Genomic DNA, 21,944 nt, shown 5'->3' with positions numbered 1-21,944 from the left:
TTGGTGATGTAGTGTTAAGGTTAGGAGGAAGGTAAAGCATCCTATAGTCCTATGATGAGATCTCAGTCTTTTAGTGAACCTTTGCCACGGCCTGTGAACTTTACAAGTGTTTATCAGTTTTTCCTCTACCTTAGGTGGGACAGAATGGCTAAAGAGGACTGTATTTGGTTATAATTGTTGTTTATTTTTGCCCTAGGATAGGTAGGTCATGATAAAATCCCAATAGGCTAGGCTCTGGTAAAATAGTTGTTCTTAAGAGCAGGCTTTCTTAACAGAATGTTCTAATGTTTCTTAAAAATGGTTACTTTTCCACTCTTCCTGTCAATAGTATGAGGGAGTTTTTCTCCAATATTCACAGTGAGAATCTGATACAGCCTCTTGGAGTAAAACTCAAAAAAGTATCACCCCCTCCATGATTGCTCATGCTGGAGTTTCGAACTTTCCGACTTGTCTACACTGAGCCTCTAGCAATTCATCAGTTACAATTTAGGTTTTCCTGCCTTGGTACTGGTTCCCATGGAGGTTTCTGCTCATGGAATTCTGCTCCAGTAAGTTGTGATTCTCTGTATCTGCCTATTTGTCTCACCAATTTTGGGGTCAGTGGTTTGCCCAGTAACTTCACTTATCTGTTATATCTAAGAAGAATTGTTGATTTTCAGTTTGTTCAACATTTTATTTGTTAAGATGAATGACAACTTCTAGGCTCCTCACATGCCAGACCAGAAACTAGAAGTCTAATTTCATTTTATTCCCTATGACTTCTTTAAAAATGTTTTATATACATATATGTGTGTGTGTGTGTGTGTGCACACGTGCGCACATATGGTTAGGGTTAGGGGTTAAGGAGGTTAGGAGTTAGGGTTAGGGTTGTTCCATATATATATATATACACACACACATATAAAAACATAGATTATGTATGTGTGTATATATGTACATCTATATGTTTATATATACACACATATATACATTTATATGTTTACATACACATATATGCACACATATATAAACATATAGATGTAAAAACATAATTTACAAAATTAACATAACTTTTATCAAATAGATGTATATATGTGTGTGTATATATGTACATCTATATGTTTATATGTGTGTGTATATATAGACATATATATATAACAGCCCTAACCCCTAACATCCTTAACCCCTGACCCTAATCCTAACCCTAACCATATGTGTGCATGTGTGTGTGTACACACACACCATAGAATACTACTCAGCCATAAAAAATAATAAAATCATGTCTTTTGTAGTAACATAAATGGAACTACAGGCCATTATTCTAAGTGAAATAACTCAAACAGAAAGTCAAATACCACATGATATCACTTGTAAGTGGGTGTTAAACAGTGGGCACCCATGGCAATAGAGAGTGGAATAATAGACAATGAAAACTCTAAAAGGTAGGAGGGTGGAAGAGGGGTGAGGGTTGAAAAATCACCTGTTGGGTACAATGTTCACTATTCGAGTGACAGGTACACTCAAAGCCCAGACTTCACTACCACACAACATATGTGTGTAATGAAGCTGCACTTATACCCTGAAATCTGTAAAAACTGAAAAAGACTCCCTCTTTGACCCATGGATTATTAGAAGTGTCTTGCATAACCTCTAAGTGTGTGGAGATTTTTCTGGCATCTTTCTGTTATTGGTTTCTGCTTTGATGCAATAGTGGTCAGGAACATATTCTGTATGATTTATATTTTTAGAATTTATTGAGGTTTGTCTTATGGTCCAGGATTTACTCTGTCTTTTCGTGTGTTCCATGAGCACTTGAAAAGTGTGTATTTTATTTTTGTTGGGTTGTGCTTTCTATTAGTCAATTAGACCTTATTGATTGAGGGTGTTTTGGGGTTCTTCTATATTACTAATAGTCTTTTATGTAATAACTATAGGAGTTGTTGAGAGAAGGGTGATGAAATCTCCAAATATAATTTTGGATTTTCTTATTTTTCTTTTCAGAATTTTTAGTTGTTGCTTCTCATGTTTTGTAGTTCTGTGATACCTGATGTATACACATTCAGAATTGCAATGTCTCCTTGATATAATTTACCTTGTTATTATTATATAGTGTCCCACTTTGTCCCCTGTAATTTCCTTTGCTCTGAAGTCTACTTTATCTCTTTTTTTTTTTTTTTTTTTTTTTGAGACGGAGTCTCGCTCTGTCGCCCAGGCGGGAGTGCAGTGGCCGGATCTCAGCTCACTGCAAGCTCCGCCTCCCGAGTTTACGCCATTCTCCTGCCTCAGCCTCCCGAGTAGCTGGGATTACAGGCGTCCGCCACCTCGCCCGGGTAGTTTTTTTGTACTTTTTAGTAGAGACAGGGTTTCACCGTGTTCGCCAGGATGGTCTCGATCTCCTGACCTCGTGATCCGCCCGTCTCGGCCTCCCAAAGTGCTGGGATTACAGGCTTGAGCCACCGCGCCCGGCCTACTTTACCTTATATTATTGTATAAACTCCTGCTTTATTTTGATTCATATTTGCATTCTGTATGTTTTATAGTCTTTTATTTTCAAACTACACACATCATGATATTTTAACTTATTGTAGACAACATCAAGTTAGGTCATTTTTAAAAATCCAATTTGCAAGTCTCTATTTTTTAGTTTGTGAATTTAGATCATTTAAATTTAATGCAATTATTTCTATGTTAAAGCTTAAATATGTCATTTCATTTTCTGCCTTCATTTCTTTTAATGTCTTTAGTTGTATTTTTCCCCTGCATTCCTGTGATGTATTTTTAAATATTTAGAATTCCATTTATATTTATGTATAGAACTTTTCTGTATCCCATTGTATGACTTTTTAGTGATTGATCCAGGCTATCTATCTATCTATCTATCTATGTATCTATCTATCTACCTAACTTATGACAGTCACAAGAGGGTAAAATTCCAGGTTGTCCATTGGATTTCCATTGATATCCACTGGGGAAGGAGACTCGTTTTACTCCTGGGTGGAGTTGGGAGTCCAGGAGCTCCAACAGGCATCTTCTGATACCACGCCAATGAGGAGGAGGAAGGGCTCATCATCACCTCTAAGTGCAGGAGGGAATAAAAGTCTTCTAGTGACATTGCAAGGGAATGGTGGAGAACGGATTTTTAATCCAGCTCTCCACTCTTTCTTACCTGACACCATTCCATCAGTGAGTGTTTTTTGTTTGTTTGTTTGTTTTGTTTTGTTTTGCTGGAGTGGGGGCATCTAGCTGTTCCACAACGTGGTGAGACAGAAGTCTTGGTCCTCCACTTGGCCTTTTCTTGTAGGGCTGGGTGTGGCTGCAGTTTTTCCCCGTGGTATTTGGCTGAAGTAAAGAGGTCATTATCTAAACATTTTCTGTCATGTTAGACTGCCCTTTTCCTGGTTCTTTGCTGAGAGAGGCCAGGCTTCTCTTTTTCTTTCCTTTTTTCCATTTGTTTGCACCTACTGGTGTTTCTAGATTGTTGGCTTTTCCAGTATCTATTCTGGGGCATATGAAGCAAAAGAAAACCCAGGAAACTCACCATTGTGTGAGTATCATTCATGGGGTCCCATGGTCCCTAGCAGATGTGACTTCTTTCCACCCTTCAGATTCTTCTTATGTTTCCTATTTATATAATGTCCAGGGATTTTAGTTCTACTTAATGAGAAGAACAGGGAAAATTATGTCTACTCCATTTTCTCAGAAGCAACAGTCTGAAACCAATTTTATTCCCATGTTTCTTATGCAATTTTCAGAAAGACCATTTTACGACTAGAACTTGTAACCTTTCTAGTTTTGTCATGTCAAAAAGGATTCTTAAAACCTAAACCAGCGTAGAAAACCACTAAATAACAGTTCAGAGTTTCAGCTCTAAATTTGATTATGATGCCCTTTATATCAACTAGAATTTCTTCTACACAATAGGGCAACGTAAATACAAAGCCACCTTAGCTACTCTTTGTGTCAATAAAAAACATGAATGAAGTTAACTTTATACTTGGTAAGATTTCAAAAAATATGCAAGGCAAAACAGAAGAACTATTTAGTTAGTTCAAAAAGATGAATTCTTTTTTATATTTGATGGGGGGAATTTTCCCTTCAAGTTTATAAAATGTAGTTCCTTGTATGTATTTAGGATTGACACTAAATGTGAAGTTTGAAACACATGAATAAAGTACACACAAAAGAGAAAATTGCCTAGTATGAAATAAAAATATGTACGGATATTAATTTTCTTAGCTTTGATAACCTCTTTCATAGGAGAAATACTAGTTTAAAAAGGAGAATTCCATTTATTTTTTCTTTTTAACACTTTTTTATTTTTAATTTTTGTGGGTATATGTTAGGTATATATATTTACGAGGTGCATGAAACATTTTGGTACAGGCATGCAAAGCATAATAATCACATCATGGAACACTGAGTATCCATCCCTTCAAGCATTTATCTTTTGTGTTACAAACTGTCCAATTATGGTCTTTTAGTGAATTTATAATGTACAATTAAATTATTATTGACTCTAGCACCCAAGTTGTCATTACATCATAACGTTGAAAATTGATTGCTATAATTCAGAAAAGATAAAGAATGGCAATTGCTTACTAAAGTTTCTTAAAATTGTCATGTAATCTCTCTATTTTCTACCTATGAACACTTAACAAATTGTAAATGCAGAAGCTTTTCTTTTACAATAATCTTAGCCACTAGTGTTTGTGAAAATGATGGTATGAGTAGAAGGAGGAAAACACCAGTCTCCGTAGGATGATTTCTGCTTCATTTGGGTCATAAAAGCTGGAGAAGAGTGAAGAAAAAAAAGGCAGAAACCAAGTTTCTATTTATCTTCAACTTCTTTTGCACCCTTTTTGAGAGAAAGGAGTGATTACAAAATGTGTAAAGATAAAGGTAAAATAATATGTTATGTGAATATTGGAAGTATATGAGATTTTATTGCAAACCAAAGCTAAACTATTTCCTCTTTGGATATTCCTCAAAAGTAGAAGGCACTGGAAAAATGATTCAATGTATAAATACAATGCTAATGGGTTTATTACATTTTTACAGAATCATAGATAATTGAATTAATCTTAGAGTCTGCTATGGTCTGAATATTTGTCTCCCCTACTCCAAATTAACATGTTAAAATCCCAACCCTCAAGGTAATAGTGTTAAGAGGTGGGGCCTTTTGGAGGTAAATAGATAATGAGAATGGATCTCTCATAAATAGGATTAGTGCTTTTATAAAGGAGACCCCAGAGAGATTCCTTGCCCCTTCTGCCATGTGAGGTTACAGCAAAAAGATAGCTGTCTAGAAAGTGGGCTGTCCATACTTTGGACCTTCCAGCACCTTGGTCCTTGATTCCTCAGATTCCAGAACAATTAAGAATAAATTTGTGCTGTTTATAAGACAGCCAATCTAAAATATTTTACTATAGCAGGTTGTGATAGTTAATTTTATGTGCCAGTTTAACTGAGCTAAATATTTCCCAGATAACTAGCAAAACATTATTTCTAGGTGTGTCCCTGAGATTGTTACTGGCAGAAATTAGAAGTTGAGTGTATAGACCGTTAAGAAGATCACTTTTACCAGTGTGAGTGGGTATCATACAATCTGTTGAGCGCCTAAAGTATCCATCCTCTTTTTGCATAAAAATATCAGGTATATGAACCATACCACTCTGCAAGTTTCCCAGTTGGTTTTGTAAGTGTTTTCATAATGGTCTTCCTTAAACTGAATAATATCAATTGTTTTATTTCATTGAGGTATTGTTTCCAGTTCTTTGCTTCAGATCTTCTTCACCCTGAACTCTCCCTTCTACATTCCGGCTATCAATTATGTGAAGGGTATTTTTTCACTGTTTCGGATTAAACACCCCTACTTTAAAATATTTAGGTTTTTCAACCATTTTATATGAACAATGGACAAGTTATTTTATCACTCTAGGCCTCAGATTATTTATGTGCAAAATCAGGAAAATGATTTCCAAATTCTTTACTTTCCTGAATAATAAATTTCCCACCAGAATGGTCACAAATCTAAAAATAATAGTAGTATCTTTTCAACCAGAACTGCTATGTATTAACAACACAAACATAATAGCTATTAAAAATGAGTACTCTAAAGCCCTGTACATTTCTAAGTATATTTCTATTAAACAATATGAAGCTATATTCTAAACTTTTATTTTAAATGTATGGTATTATACATTTGTTAGTTCATGTATGCTATACATAGAGGGTACACTTTTCTGTTAGATATTCATTCATTCATTCCACATATATTACTGAAAATTTACTACGTACCAAACACTGTTTCTGGTGCTTGGGATGCAGTGGTAAATATAATAGATATAGTCTTTTCCTCAGGGAACTTAAATGTATAAATATAGATGATACACAACAGAAATGTATATGTACAGGTGATAAACAAGTAGAAAACAAACATAAATTATAAAATTTGACCAAGTGTTATGGATAAAAAGTACATGCTAGAATATTTAGCTGCAATGACATAGTGTTGTAAAGGTTTTTCCAAATTTACCATATCTTAAGAATAATTTGCGGAAGGGAAACATATAGATTCTCTGGGCCTTTCTTGCAAATTCTGATTCAGTAGGTCTAGAATAGGGTGATCTATATTTTTAAGAAGTATCCAAGTTATTTCTTACGGTAAGGCATACACTAGTAAGGTAGAACTGGAAATAATGTTAGATTGGGAATAAGAGACTTGGCCTCTACCTACTATGGGAAAGCTAATCTGGCTCCATTTTACAGATAGATGGATAGATAGATAGATAGATAGATAGATAGATAGATAGGCATTGAACTCAACCCCAAGGTGCCTCCCAGCTCTAAATCAATGTATGTAATAGATAATAGGGTGTTTGCCATATACTGTATAAACACTGTTCCATTTAAAGGCACTTCAAATCTAGCCATGTTCCTTTGAAAATAAATATAATCTAAAATATAAAAACAAAAAGTTGTTTTCTATGAACTGTATTTAAGTCCTGCAAAATGTATCTCAAACATTAAAATATGTTGTTTCTATCAATATTTTACCATGCAAAGGTACACTTTAATGTTTGTCCACTATAACCCTAATGCAGATGGAAAGGACAGGCATTAAACTGAATCATAGCAAGGCGGAGGAGGGGGAACTAACTGTCCTCGAGGACTTAGCAGTGCTTCCAACTTAGAGTCCACGTGTAATGCCTCAAAATATTTCTCCAATGTATTATTCTCATTTAGGAATAATTGATCACAGTAAATTTCAATTTCCTCGAGAGAGATGCATTTTTCTCATGGCACTTAGAAAAGTTCTGGCACATAATAGGTGTTCAGTTTACCTTTGCTAAATGAGTAAGTCAGTAAATAGGCACTAACCTGGAAATGACATTTCAAGATGAAGAAAAACATGCACATAATTAACAATCATTGTTAAGGTCAAAGAAAAAATATACCAACTTTGCTTCCTATACTTCTTAGAAGTATAAGACAAAAAAAAAATCTGAAACTTTCAAATCATACTGTAAGTAATGGTTAACTAGACATCCTAAGGTGAAGTTCATTTTGGTGATTAGTAATTAGAAGGTATATTAGACTTAAAAACTTATAAATAGTTTTTCCTGAAATCTCAAGAACATATGTTGCAAACATATTCTCCTTTGGAATAATTTATCACATGTTACAGAAGAGGTCCTCTTACAACGTATCACCTCCAAATTTTCTTTCTGCCATGAGCATTCTAGTATGTGAAAATCATGAGAAATAAAAGGATAGTGAACAGCTCCTTATTCTTTCATCTAATGTGAGTTTAAACAAATATTAAGCAAGAAGAAAATGGTAAAATTCTTCTTCCTTTTTTGCATATTAAGATCTTTGTGTAGGAATAAGAAACTCAGCATATAGTAATGCCTAAAGGGGAGCTGATGTTAATAGTTTTGGCCATTTTTACAGTCAGTGTGCCTAAAATCCCTTGATATCAGAGATAACCCTAGCCAGGAATCCTGTGGATATCTTATCTTTATTTTAGGAGTGTATGTTTTTAAAGAGATTCTGTCCCTGTCTCCTCTCTTGTAGTATGGGTGTCTCAAGGAGACTCTATGGCTATCCATAGAACCTGAACATTGTTGCCACGGCACAAGGTACTTATTAGTACCAGTGGCATGGCAATTTTTTTAAAAAGTGAAAAACTCAGTAGAAAAGTTGAGAATAAATTAAGGGATATCTTACTGAAAGGAGAGCAAGAGGAAAAACAGATTGGAAGTGGAAATCTTAGAGTAACAGTTATAGTCCAGGTGCATAAAATAACCAATTCAGCTGGAGCAGATCAGAAAATTCCAGGAGATATTTCTTTAAGATGAAGGAATTATTATACTACCAAATGTTTATGAATGTGTTGAGTGGAGACTTATGCAACTGGGAAAGGGTTTAAAGATAAATTAGTAGTAAGTACCTAGAAAATAACTCAAGCAAACATACGAATATCAAAAATATAAATTAAGTAAATTATGAACTACAGGGAAACAAAACAATGCCAAGTTATACAGAAAAGGAAAAAATGATGTTTCACTACATAATTCAAATGTGTAAAGCATTTACATACTCATAATAATGAATACCCAGCTGACTAAAGTTATAGGAGGATAAGGAGAGAGGAATTATGCATGTAAGTGAAAGAATCAATGAGGAAATCTTGAAAGAGATTTTTTAAAAGCTTTGCATTTCACAGTGAAAAATCAATAGACAATGCCTAACATTGAACAAATCGGGAAGTTGCAATGTAAACATATGAGAGAGACTGCTGTCTATTCCCCATATTTGTCCTCACCTCCCAGAAGAATAGAAGGTTTAGCTGGACACATGATTGCTCACAGTAAAATCACATTGCAGCTTCTCTTGTAGTTTCATATGACCATGTGACTAATCTTTAGCCAATGGGACACAAGTGAAAGGATCTCATGGCAGTTTCCAGAAATCCTTGTTAAAAGACAGCTGGTAAACACCCTTTGCCCTTTATTCTTCTCCCTCTCTGTCATGCTGCCTCGAGTATGTATGCTATCATTTTGTACCTTGATAAAAAGAGCCACATCATAGGGACAGTAGAATGGAAAGTGGAAGGCATCAGGGTTTCTGTGGACATTGTAGAGACAAACTACCATGCTAGCTGTAAATTGCATACTCATGGACTTATATATGGAATTGAAACATCTCATCTAAGCCATTGTTACTTTTAGGTCTTTTGAATACTTACAGCTAAACCTAATTCTAATTAATACAACACATCATTCATAGATGAAAGTAAATACTGAAGGAAATATCTAAAAGTGGAAAGTGCTTCGACTTAGGCTATTGCAAAATGGTAGGAAGGAAGGAGTGAGGAATGTTGGTTTTGTAGCAAATTCTACAGAACTTGACTTCCTAAGCTATATACATATATAAATTTGATTAAAAAATAAAAATGACAATGACAACAAGAACACATGCTCTTCATTTCCCTATTTTTGGCTGTTGCTTAGGCTCCTCATACTATGATCCTACTCCAATTCCTCTTCGGCCATTTTTTTTTCTTGTGTCATCCCTCTTGCTAGACTCTGAGCTCCTTAAAATAGAAATAATGTCTAATGCACTTCTCTCTCCTTGTTAGTATACTTTAACACATAGCAGCATGCTCAACAAACACAGTATTGAATTTAATTTTCCATCTGGACTCTAACAAGAAAAAGCAAGACTCTGAACAGGGCAGTACTTATTTTGAGAATAGTATTTATTTTCAGAAATCTATACTCTAAAAATTATCTCTACATTGCTCTTTTCTTCATATATATATGAGATAAGAGCTGGAGTCTCATTAGGTTGTCCTAATGAGAGAGACTGCTGTCTATTCCCCATATTTGTGCTCACCTTCCAGAATAATAGAAGGTTTAGCTGGGCACATGGTTTCTCACAGTAAAATCACATTTGCAGCTTCTCTTGTAGTTTGGTATGACCATGTGACTAATCTTTAGCCAATGGGATACTGACTTGAACTCTTGGGCTCAAGTGATCCTCCCACCTCAGCCTTCTGAGTGGCTGGGACTACAGATATGTACTACCAAGCCTGGCTCTTTGTCACTTCTTCTTTAATGTAATTCCCTTTTGATCTACTGAGATGATCTTCCAGTGTGTGTACTGGTGTCAACCTACACTTGCTCACAAGCGTCAACTGTTAGCATCTCTTCCTAACTCTATGTTGAGTGAGACATGGAATCAGCTGTGGTAGGAATCTTTACACCACAGAAATCAGCAAATGCTATTAATTAAGGCTTTTTTCCCTTAAAGAATTGATTGTTAAATACTTACCAGTACTACCACTTTGAAAATTGTATACCAACATCTTTTAAATGGAACATAAACTACTGTTCTGATGATTGATCATTATGATTTTAATATTTTATTTTATTTTATTTTAAGTTTCAGGATAAATGTGTAGGATGTGCAGGTTTGTTACAAAGGTAAATGTGTGCCGTGGTAGGGGTTTGCTGCACTTATCAACCCATGAACTAGATATTAAGCCTTGTATGCATTAGCTATTTATCCTGTTGCTCTCCCTTCCCCCACCCCCCAACAGGCCCCAGTGTGTGTTGCTCCCCTCCCTGTGTCCATGTGTTCTCACTGTTCAGTTCCCACTTATAAGTGAGAACACGTGGTGTTTGGTTTTCTGTTCCTGTGTTAGTTTGCCGAGGATAATGGCTTCCAGCTTCATCCATGGCCCTGCAAAGGACATGATCTCATTCCTTTTTATGGCTGCATAGTATTCCACGGTGTATATGTATCACATTTTCTTTATCCAGTCTGTCACTGATGGACATGTGGGTTGCTTCCATGTCCTTGCTATTGTGAATAGTGCTGCAATGAACATACGTGTGCATGTATCTTTATAATAGGATGATTTATAATTCATTGGGTATATGCCCAGTAATAGGATTGCTGGGTCAAATGGTATTTCTGGTTTTAAGTCTTTGAGGAATCACCACACTATTTTTCACAATGGTTGGATTAAAGACTTAAATGTAAAACCCAAAACTATAAAAACCTTAGAAAAAATCTAGGCAATACCATTCAGGACTTGGGCATGGGCAAAAGATTTTATGACAAAAATATCAAAAGTAATTGCAATAAAAGCAAAAATTGACAAATGGGATCTAATTAAACAAAAGAGTTTCTGCATAGCAAAAGAAACTATCATCAGAGTGAATAGAAAACTTACAAAAAGAGAAAATTTTTACAATCTACCCATCTGACTAAGGTCTAATATACACAATCTACAAAGAACTTAAACAATTTTACAAGTAAAAATCTAACAACCCCATTAAAAATTGGGCAAAGGACAAGAACAGAGAGTTCTCAAGAGAAGAAATTTAAGCAGCCAACAAACATGAGAAAAAGCTCAGCATCACTAATCTTTAGATAAATGCAAATTAAAACCACAATGAAATACCATCTCACGCCAATCAGAATGGCAATTATTAAAAAGTCAAAAAACAACAGATGCTGGCAAGGCTGTGCGAAATAGGATCACTTTTACACTGTAGGTGGGAATGTAAAATAATTTTTTATCTATCATTCATTATATGAGATATATTTCAATTCACCTCAGGCAATTTTTAAACAATGTTATTGAGATATTTTTAAAACACCACACAATTCATTTATTTAATGTGTACAATTAAAATGTTTTCAACATATTCACAGAGCTGTGCACCAGTCACCACTATCTAATCTGGAACATTTTGATCATGCCAAAAATAAACCCTATACATATTAGCAGTCATTTCCCATCCCTCCCTACCCCCAGCTCCTGGCATTACTAACCTACTTTCTGTCTCTAGAGTGTGCCTAACGTGGACACTTCATATAAATGAAATAATACAATATGTGGTCTTTCGCAATGGGTTTCTTTCATTTAGCATAATGTTTTTAAGGTTCATCCATTATATAGCATGTATTAATATTTCATTCCTTTATATGGCTCTATAAGAGTCCATTATATGCATATACTCAGATGTTCTCTATTCATTCACTTGGTGGATGTTTGGGCTGTTTCTGTTTGGATATTATGGAAAACTCTGTTATGAATATCAGTGTACAACTTTTTGAGTTGGACATACATTTTTTATTCTTTTGAGTGAGGTGAAATCCATTCCAGCAGTGGAATTTTTGGTCATATGAGAACTTAGTGTTAAACGTTTTGAGGATTATTGTCAAACTTGCTAAAATATTTTACATTCTTACCAGCAACGTATAAGGGTAACAATTTATCCATATCCTGGCCAAAACTCATTATTATCTACCTTTTATGTTAGTATTGTTAGAGTGGGTAAATGGCACCTTGTAATTTTTATTTCCATTTCCATAATGACTAATGCTGTTGAACATATTTTCAAGTAAATATTGGCAATATGTATATCTTTTTAAGAGAGATGTCTATTCAGTTCCTTTGCCTATTTTTAAAATTGGGTTATTTGCATTTTTATTATTGACTTGTAATTGTTCTTTACATGCTTTGATACAAATTCCTTATCAGATATATGATTTCAAAATATTATCTCTTATTCTGTGGGTTATGTTTTCACTTTATTGCTAGTATTGCTTAGAGCACCTCATGTAAGATTTTAAAGCTTTAATTTATGCCACTCAGTAACCATAGCATGAAAATTATAGAAAATGTCTTACCCGAACTATTTCACAGTCAACATTTAATTCAGTTGCAACAGCTTCAATTTTCTCTCTACAAACAGAGCCCAGGCTAGTCATGCCATTGTCCCAATACTTCTTAAGGGTGGCTAAGTCTCGGTCACTGAACTGAGTGCGGTCCTGTAGCTGAAAAACACATTTTTAAATTGTTTTGAATTTTTAAGTTTAGAATAATCAAAGGTAATAATATTACAAAGAGAAACATCAGGGTGAGATGTGCTACAATAGTAGAAACATTTATTTCACACTTCTTATTCTATCCTCCCATTCTGAAAATAAGCATTTTTATTTTTAAATTTCCATAACAATACAGTGTGCTAGGAGGAAATGCATAGAATTTTTGAACTGATAGCAATTAAACAATGGTGATTTAAAATAGTTTTAATAACACAAGTAATACATGTTCATTGTATAAAATACAGGTAAAAATAAGATACTTTAAGTCACTTACAAATTAGAAATAATGCTTGTTAATATTGTAAAGTATATTCTTTTAAATTTTTTTCTATAATACAAATATTTACATTCACATACTAAACACAAAAAAGCAAAGACAGGCTTACATTAGTGTACTGTCTTTTGATAAGTTAATCTAGATTTGCCATACAAATCTAGATGTTAGTTTCCTACTGATGTTATAATTAATTAAAAATGTAAATAAGAGAAAAGTAAGGAGATAAGGTAGCCCTAAAATCATATTTATGGCCTCATCAAGTTTCATAATAAGCCTACTCTTTTTGTCCTTAGGTTTTCCTTATTCAATAAACTATCGGATTTACATGTTGTTTTATTTCAATGAATTCTCAGTATCCCTAGGAAGTAAATTAGAAATGTGATAGAATAATGACCTCTACTTTGGAAAAGCTAGGTCAAAGAACTCATTCAACAGGGCACAGAGAGTCCATGGCAGAGCTATAAATAGAAACATCTGAGTTTTTCTAGTTGTTGTTATCCCAGTGAAGTCTCAAATTATTTTCAGAGATGGTGGAAAAATCTAAACACGGGCTTCAATTAAAAATATATACAGCAAAGCCCTGTGTATGTGCTTCTGATGAAACAGAGAGACTAAAAAATGAGAGAGACAGAGAGAGAGAGAGAGAGAGAGAGAGAGAGAGAGAGAGACTGTGAGAGTGAGTCTGGGGCAGCTGTTGCAATTCACGGCTTGAGGTATGGAGTTCTGTTGTGTTCTTCTGCCTAAGATGATATGATCAAGTCCCACACAGAGGCTAGCCCTCAAATACTCCTCAGACATACAATACTTTCAACATTTCCTTTCTAACTGAAATTTAAAATGAAACCTCCTAAATTAGATTCTGGAAACAGTGGAAAATAATATACACAACATATAAAACATGACTTAATAAAAAGGGTTACCATAGTTAAAACTGATGTAATACTAAACAACAGTTGCAAATGTGTTTCTTTTAAAGCTACAAGCTTTTGAACAGTAAATTTAGCCTCCAAAAGGAAAAAAAATATGAATTCTTGGTTTACTACCAAGGAAGTGAAGTTAGATTGAATATTTAAAGCATGCTTTTTCATAAGATATATCATATTTTGTGTGTGTGCCAATAAATTTCATTATCACCTAAATCTGTTCTCTCCTACTTAAAAAGTCCCTGATGAGTAACAGTTATTGTAAGTACTAATACTAAATTACATGTTTCCAATAAATGGATCAAAACAGGCCATCTAATTTCTTTTTTTTTTAATTAAGAAGACTAATTCTCTAGTTATTTACAACATAAAAATCACATTTGATGTTCAGCCAACATTGATTGCACAATAGTTGCAGAGCTAAAATTCTTAGAATAAAACAGAGAGCAAGATAAATTATAGTAAGATTCTATGTAGATTCAAATAATTCATCAAAGTAGCCAGTATAAATAGTCCCATTATTTTCCTTTACATCATGTTCTCCAGTGCAAGCTAACATACATTACTGTCACAATAGAAGTGATAATGAACACAACGCTGAACACACTCAGCTAATTAATTTGTAATTCATTTAGAGGACATTGAAACATGTTTCATTCTTTAAACTGAACTAAACAAAACCTGATTTCATTTGTTGGAAATGTGCTGGGGTCTTAGCACTAGCAATGCTAAAGGCAACCTATTATGACAATGCCTATTTAGGAGAAGCATATAGGGGAAAAGCAGTTATTTTTAAAGTTCCTAAGAGCATATTTTTACTAAGAAAATAAATAAGGTAATACAAGTCAATTCGCAGTAAAACTGTGAATACTCATTTAGAGAAGGAAAAAAAAAGTGGACTTTTACAAAAGAAGATGAATTTTTCCCTAGGGAAGCTTGAAGTTGAAGTCAGTTTTGTTTTTCTATTGGACTCTCAAACCACTTTCACTTTACAAAGCATCATGAAACCTAAACCTGTGGCTGAGGTGAAGGAGACAGGCGATTATCTTGTTGATTTTGTGAAAAGAGTAGTATTCCAATAACCCAGGCAATCTAGGTGAAAGTTGAGACTTTGGCCGAGTAACCGGATAACTGTACTTAACAACAAGTGACTTCACTTGGCTTATATTGCAATGTATAATAATAAGAAATCTGTCATTTTATCAGCCTCAACGACACTTCTAAGAGTTTGGCTCTTTGTTTTTCTTTTTTAAATAACATTAAATGACACCACTGATACAGGGGTGCAGAGTTTCCTGTTTTAAGTATGTATCTTGGTTAAATGAGGAGCTGAGTTATATATTTGTACTTAAATGAAACTGCTTTGAAATGACTATTAAAAATCTGTAATTCAACACTGCCCTTTTAAGTGCAGTGTTGAATTAGTGCCAAACAATTGGCATGATACTACAAATCTAAACTTTTCCACTTAATACTGTGTTAGAGATTTTTCTAAATCATCAAAAACACATATGCCTCAGTCTTTTTTTAGTGACAAGAGCGCAATGTGACATCAACCTTCCTAACAAAATTTTAAATGTACAATTCAGTATTGTTACTTATAGGCACAATGTTGTACAGCAGATCTCTAGAAGGTTTTTTTTTTTTTTTTTTTTTTTTTTGAGACAGAGTCTCGCTCTGTCGCTCAGACTGGAGTGCAGTGGTGCGATCTTGGCTCACTGCCACCTCTGCCTCCTGGATTCAAGCCGATTCTCCTGCTCCAGCCTCCCCTGTAGCCGGGACTACAGGCGCCTGCCACCACGCCCGGCTAATTTTTTGGATTTTTAGTAGAGACGGGGTTTCACTGGCTATTCATCTTTTATAACTGAAATCTTATACCCGTGGAACAGCAAACTCCCCATTTCCCCCTCCCCCCAGCTCCTAAAAACCACTTTTCTGCTCTCTGGTTCTGAATTTGACTACTTTAGATTCCTTATATAAATGGGATCAAGAAGTATCAGTCTTTCTGTGCCTAGCTTACTTCACTTAACAAAATGACTTCCTGGTTCATCCATGTTGTCCTGTATGGCAGGATTTCCTTCCTTTGTAAGGTTAAATAAAATTCCATTGTATGTATAAGAAACATTTTCTCTGTTTTTTTTTTTTTTTTTTCCTCTATGGACATTTAGGTTTTTCCATATTTTGGCTATTGTGAATAACGCTACAGTAAACATTGGAGGGCAGATATCTTCTTGATATCCTGATTTCTTTTTTTTTTTCAATACCAGATGTGAGACTGGTGGGTAATATGGTAATTCTATTTTTAATTTTTTGTGTACCTCAGTGTTTTTAACTGCTACATTGTGCTACATCATCTGGGCACTCCACACTTTAGTTACAGTTATCTATTGATGGACATTATATGTGATGTGAAATTCCTAGCAGTGTGTTTTGATCACCTCCTCTGCTTCCCATTGGTGAGGAAGGGATTTTTGACCTAAAGTCATTGGGATGGTCAAAACCATGACACCCAACACTAGATAGATGAGATCAACAGTAGTGTATTAGTCACATATACTCACAGGCTGAGGACATTTTATGACATACAGAGCCACATGGGGCTACACTTAGGAATACAGTAAACAAGCAGGGTCTGTGGGAGGCAAGCTTTGTAGTAACAAGAAGGTGGTGTAACTCCTTGTTCCCAAAGGAGGATGTGATTGGCCTGTTTGAATCATTCTGTGGACTAGCAGGGAACTGAGGGACTCAGAAATAAACAGGCATTGTGTTTGGTGCCTATGATATAAAGAGCTATTTGAATAGTATATTTTATCTGCAGGAACACAATGGGGAGGTCCATTTGAGGGTCTCCCAGTTTTCCCTGGATGTCAATATGTGCAGAATATGAGGCCTTAATTTTAGACCTTAGATCACAAAGTGTGATTAGTGAGCCTAAGAGTATGTGCATTTAAATTAATAAGCTAGGTATTGATGGAATATATCTCAAAATAATTAGAGCTATTTATGACAAACCCACAGTCAATATCATACTGAATAGGCAAAAGCTGGAAGCATTCTCTTTGAAAACCAGCACAAGAAAGGATGCCCTCTCTCACCACTCCTATTCAACATAGTATTGGAAGTTCTGGACAGGACAATCAGGCAAGAGAAAGAAATATATTGTATTCAAACAGGAAGGGAGGGAGTCAAATTGTCTCTTTTTGCAGATGACATGATTGTATATTTAGAAAATCCCATCGTCTCAGCCCAAAATCTCCTTAAGCTGATAAGCAACTTCAGCAAAGTCTCAGGATACAAAATCAATGTGCAAAAATCACAAGCATTCCTATACACCAATAATAGACAGAGAGTCAAATCATGAGTGAACTCCCATTCACAATTGTTACAAAGAGAATAAAATACATAGGAATAGAACTTACAAGAGATGTGAAGGACCTGTTCAAGGAAAACTACAAACCACTGCTCAAGGAAATAAGAGAGGATGCAAACAAATGGAAAAATATTCCACACTCATGAATAGGAAGAATCAATATTGTGAAAATGGCCATAGCACCCAAAGTAATTTATAGACTCAATAGTATTCCCATCAAGCTGCCATTGACTTTCTTCACAGAATTAGGAAAAACTACTTTAAATTGTATATGGAAGCAAAAAAGAGCACATATAGCCAAGAAAATCCTAAGCAAAAAGAAAAAAACTGGAAGCATAATGCTACCTGACTTCAAACTATACTACAAGGCTACAGTAAGCAAAACGGCATGGTACTGGTACCAAAACAAACATATAGACCAATGGAACAGAAAAGAGGCCTCATAAATAATACCACACATCTACAACCATCTGGTCTTTGACAAACCTGACAAAAACAAGTTATGGGGAAATGGTGTCCTATAGTTTTTGTTTTTGTTTTTGTTTTTTTTTTTGAGACGGAGTCTCGCTCTGTCACCCAGGCTGGAGTGCAGTGGCCGAATCTCAGCTCACTGCAAGCTCCTCCTCCCAGGTTCACGCCATTCTCCTGCCTCAGCCTCCCGAGTAGCTGGGATTACAGGCACCTGCCACCTTGCCCGGTTAGTTTTTTTTTTTTTTTTTTTGGATTTTTTTAGTAGAGACGGGGTTTCACCGTGTTAGCCAGGATGGTTTCGATCTCCTGACCTCGTGATCCGCCTGTCTCAGCCTCCCAAAGTTCTGGGATTACAGGCTGGAGCCACCATGCCCAGCCGATGCCCTATATAATAGATGGTGTTGGGAAAACTTGCTAGCCACATGCAGAAAACTGAAACTGGAACCCTTCCTTACACCTTATACAAAAATTAACTCAAGATGGATTAAAGACTTAAACGTAAGACCTAAAACCATAAAAACCCTAGAAGAAAACCTAGGCAATACCATTCAGGACTTGAGCATGGGCAAAGACTTCATGACTAAAACACCAAAAGCAATGGCAACAAAAGCCACAATTGACAAATGGAATCTAATTAAACTAAAGAGCTTCTGCACAGCAAAAGAAACTATCCTCAAAGTGAACAGGCAACCTACAGAATGGGAGAAAATTTTTGCAATCTATCCTTCTGACAAAAGGCTAATATCCAGAACCTACAAAGAACTTAAACAAATTTACAAGAAAAAATCAAACAACCCCATCAAAAAGTTGGTGAAGGATATAAATAAACACTTCTCAAAAGAAGACATTTATGCAGCCAACAAATATATTTTAAAAAGCTCATCATCCCTGGTCATTAGAGAAATACAAATCAAAACCACAATGAGATACCATCTCACACCAGTTAGAATGGCGATCATTAAAAATTCAGGAAACAGTAGATGCTGCAAAGGATGTGGAGAAATAGGAACACTTTTACACTGGTGGTGGGAGTGTAAATTAGTTCAACCAATGTGGAAGACAGTGTGGCAGTTCCTCAAGGATCTAGAACTAGAAATAACATTTGACCCAGCAATCCCATTACTTGGTATATACCCAAAGGTTTTTAAATCATTCTACTATAAAAACACATACACACTTATGTTTATTGCAGCACTGTTCACAGTAGCAAAGACTTGGAACCAACCCAAATGTCCATCAATGATAGACTGTTAAGAAAATGTGGCACATATACTATAGAATACTATGCAGCCATAAAAACGATGAGTTCATGTCCTTTGCAGGGACATGCATGAAGCTGGAAACCATCATTCTCAGCAAAGTAACGCAGGAACAGAAAACCAAACACTGCATGTTCTCACTCATAAATGGGAGTTGAACAATGAGAACACATGGACACAGGGAGGGGAACATCACACACCGAGGCCTGTTGTGGGGTGGGAGGAGCAGGGAGGGATAGCATCAGGAAAAATACCCAATGTAGATGACAGGTTGATAGGTGCAGCAAACCACCATGGCATGTGTATACCTATGTAACAAATCTGCACATTCTGCACACATATCCCAGAACTTAAAGTATAGTTTAAAAAATTAAATAAATATTGTCAAACTGCCTTTGAATGAAGGCAGAAATGCATGATGGTCCCTTTTTTCCTCTATCTTTTTAAATATTAAGTTTTATTCTACTGTGTAATTTTTGCCAATTTAGTGAAAACATAGCTTCTTATTTTGTTTTCTTGAAGCATAAGGAGGATTAATCATTTTATATGCTTATTGAACATATGCATTTATTTTCATGTTAAATGCTCACTTAAAGAATCTTGGCTTTCTTTCTTCTTTATTTTAAAAATTTCTATACTCCTAGTGAGAAGAACTGTACTAAACATGTGTTAAAGTGTTATCTTTTTTACACAATGATATTTTAATCACATTGAGTACATTTTTATTATTAGCAAAGTTTTACAATTTTAAATTGTGTATGTGAACTTTTAGAAAATCTTATGCTCCATATATTGTTTCATTCAATTTATTTATTAACACAGTTTCTATCTCCAGTGAAAATGGCTTGTTAAGTACATGAGGTGCAATATGAGGTCCTCAAAAGTAATCCTCTTATGTGACTTTTTCTGGGAAGAAAATTAATTTGACTGATGTATTTTTCAAATTGTGGTAAATATACGTAACATTTGCCATTATAAACACTTTTCAATGTAAAGTTCAGTAGTGTTAAGTACAGTTACACTGTTGTGCCACCCATCTCTAGAACTTTTTCATATCCATTAAACCAGCAGTCCCCAACCTTTTTGGCACTAGGGACCAATTTCATGGAAGACAATATTTCCATGGATGAGGGAGGGTTGCCTAGGAGGATAGTTACAGGATGAAACTGTTTTACCTCACATCAGCAGGCATTAATTTAGATTCTCATAAGGAGTGCACAACCTAGATCCCTTGCATGCACAGTTCACAATAGGGTTCCCGCTCCTATGATAATCGAGTGCCGCCACTGATCTGTCAGGAGGCAGAGCTCACGCATTAATGATCATTTGCTTGCTGCTCACCTCCTGCTGTGTGGACTCGTACCAGTCCATGGCTCATGGAGTGGGAACCCCTGCAATAAACTACCCATTTTCCCTCCCCCAACCCCAAGCAATGACCATTCTATTAAACCTTCCTTAGTTTAACTACTCTAGATAGCTCATATAAATAAAATAATGAAATATTTGTGTTTATGTAACTGGTTTATTTAACTTCGCATAATGTCCTCAAAGTTCATCTATGTCACAGCATGTGTCAGAATTTCCTTCCTTTGTAAGATTGAATAATATTTCATTGTATGCATGTACCAAATTTTTGTTCATGCATTCATTCATTGATGAATATTTAGGTTATTTTCATCTTTTGGCTGCTGTGAATAATGGTATGAATATAGGCATACAAATATCTTTTCAAAACCCTGTTTTTAATTCCTTGGAATATATACCCAGAAGTGGAATTGTTGGATCACAGGGTAATTCTATTTTTCATATTTTGAGAAACCTACATACTGTTTTCCCCAGCAGATATACCATCTCCCATTCCCACTAACGGTGCATAGAGGTTTTGATTTATCTATCTCCTTACTAATCCCTGCCATTTTCTGAACATGTGTGCATGTGTGTGTACGTGTGTGTGTTTTTACAGTAGATATCCTAATTGGTATGAGGTGAAATCTCATAGAGTCTTTGATTTGCATTTCCCTGTTGATTAGTGATGTTGAACATCTTTTTATATGTTTGTTGGCTACTTGTGTAGCTTTTTTGGAGAAATTCCCATTCAAGTCCTTTGCCCATTGTTTAAATGGGTTATTTGTTTTTGGTATTGAGTTGTACGAGTTGTAAAAATACATTCCTGATGTTAATATCCTTCAATAAGAGAGTTATTGTTTACATTCTAATAGTTTCTGATCCTTGACTTTCTGAAATATATCTTTGTGGTAGTTAATTTAATGTGTCAATTTGACTGGGCTAAACTGTGCCCAAGCATTTGGTCAAACATTATTCTGGGTGTGTCCGTGAGGATGTTTCTGAATTAGATTAACATATAAATCGGTAGATTGAGTTAAGTAGATTGCCCTTCCTAATGCGAATGGGCCTCATCTATTTAATTGAAGACTGGAACTGAACAAAAAGCCCGGGTTATGAGGGAATTCCTCTTGCCTGATTGTTGAGCTGGCACATTGGTCTTTTCTAACCTTTAGACTCAGACTGAAGCATTGGCTCTCCTTGGGTCTTGAAGCTGCTGGATTTGGGACTGGAATTTACTGGACTTGGCTTTCCTCATTCTCAGGCCTTTGGACTGAGACCAATACTACACATCATCTTTCCCTGGCCTCCAGCTTGCAGACTGAGGACTATGAGACCTCTGCCTTCACAATAGTGTGAGACAATTCTTTATCTCCATCCAATGTATGAGTTCTGTTTCTCTGGAGATTGCT

The 21,944-nt window shown here is 35.3% G+C and overlaps 1 protein-coding gene across 6 annotated transcripts in view; it reads right to left on the bottom strand.

Annotated features, from left to right (window-relative positions):
- Positions 1-21,944, bottom strand: part of HDX (highly divergent homeobox) — a 180,488-nt gene that overhangs the window by 31,289 nt on the left and 127,255 nt on the right. For 5 of the 6 annotated variants that reach the window (XR_012091938.1, XM_007992175.3, XM_007992176.3 and 2 more), the window contains one exon: positions 12,691-12,837. The exons of the other annotated variant lie outside the window; for it this stretch is intronic. Coding sequence is in view for 4 of the 5 variants with exons in the window: in XM_007992175.3 (XP_007990366.1) it covers positions 12,691-12,837 (147 nt within the window). In the remaining variant the exon portion in view is untranslated. The remainder of the gene's footprint in view (positions 1-12,690; positions 12,838-21,944) is intronic. 6 annotated transcript variants of the gene reach the window in all.

Source organism: Chlorocebus sabaeus, chromosome X, assembly GCF_047675955.1.
Source record: "Chlorocebus sabaeus isolate Y175 chromosome X, mChlSab1.0.hap1, whole genome shotgun sequence".
In the NCBI taxonomy this organism is placed as follows: Eukaryota; Metazoa; Chordata; class Mammalia; order Primates; family Cercopithecidae; genus Chlorocebus; species Chlorocebus sabaeus.
This window is presented reverse-complemented; position numbering and strand designations above follow the sequence as displayed.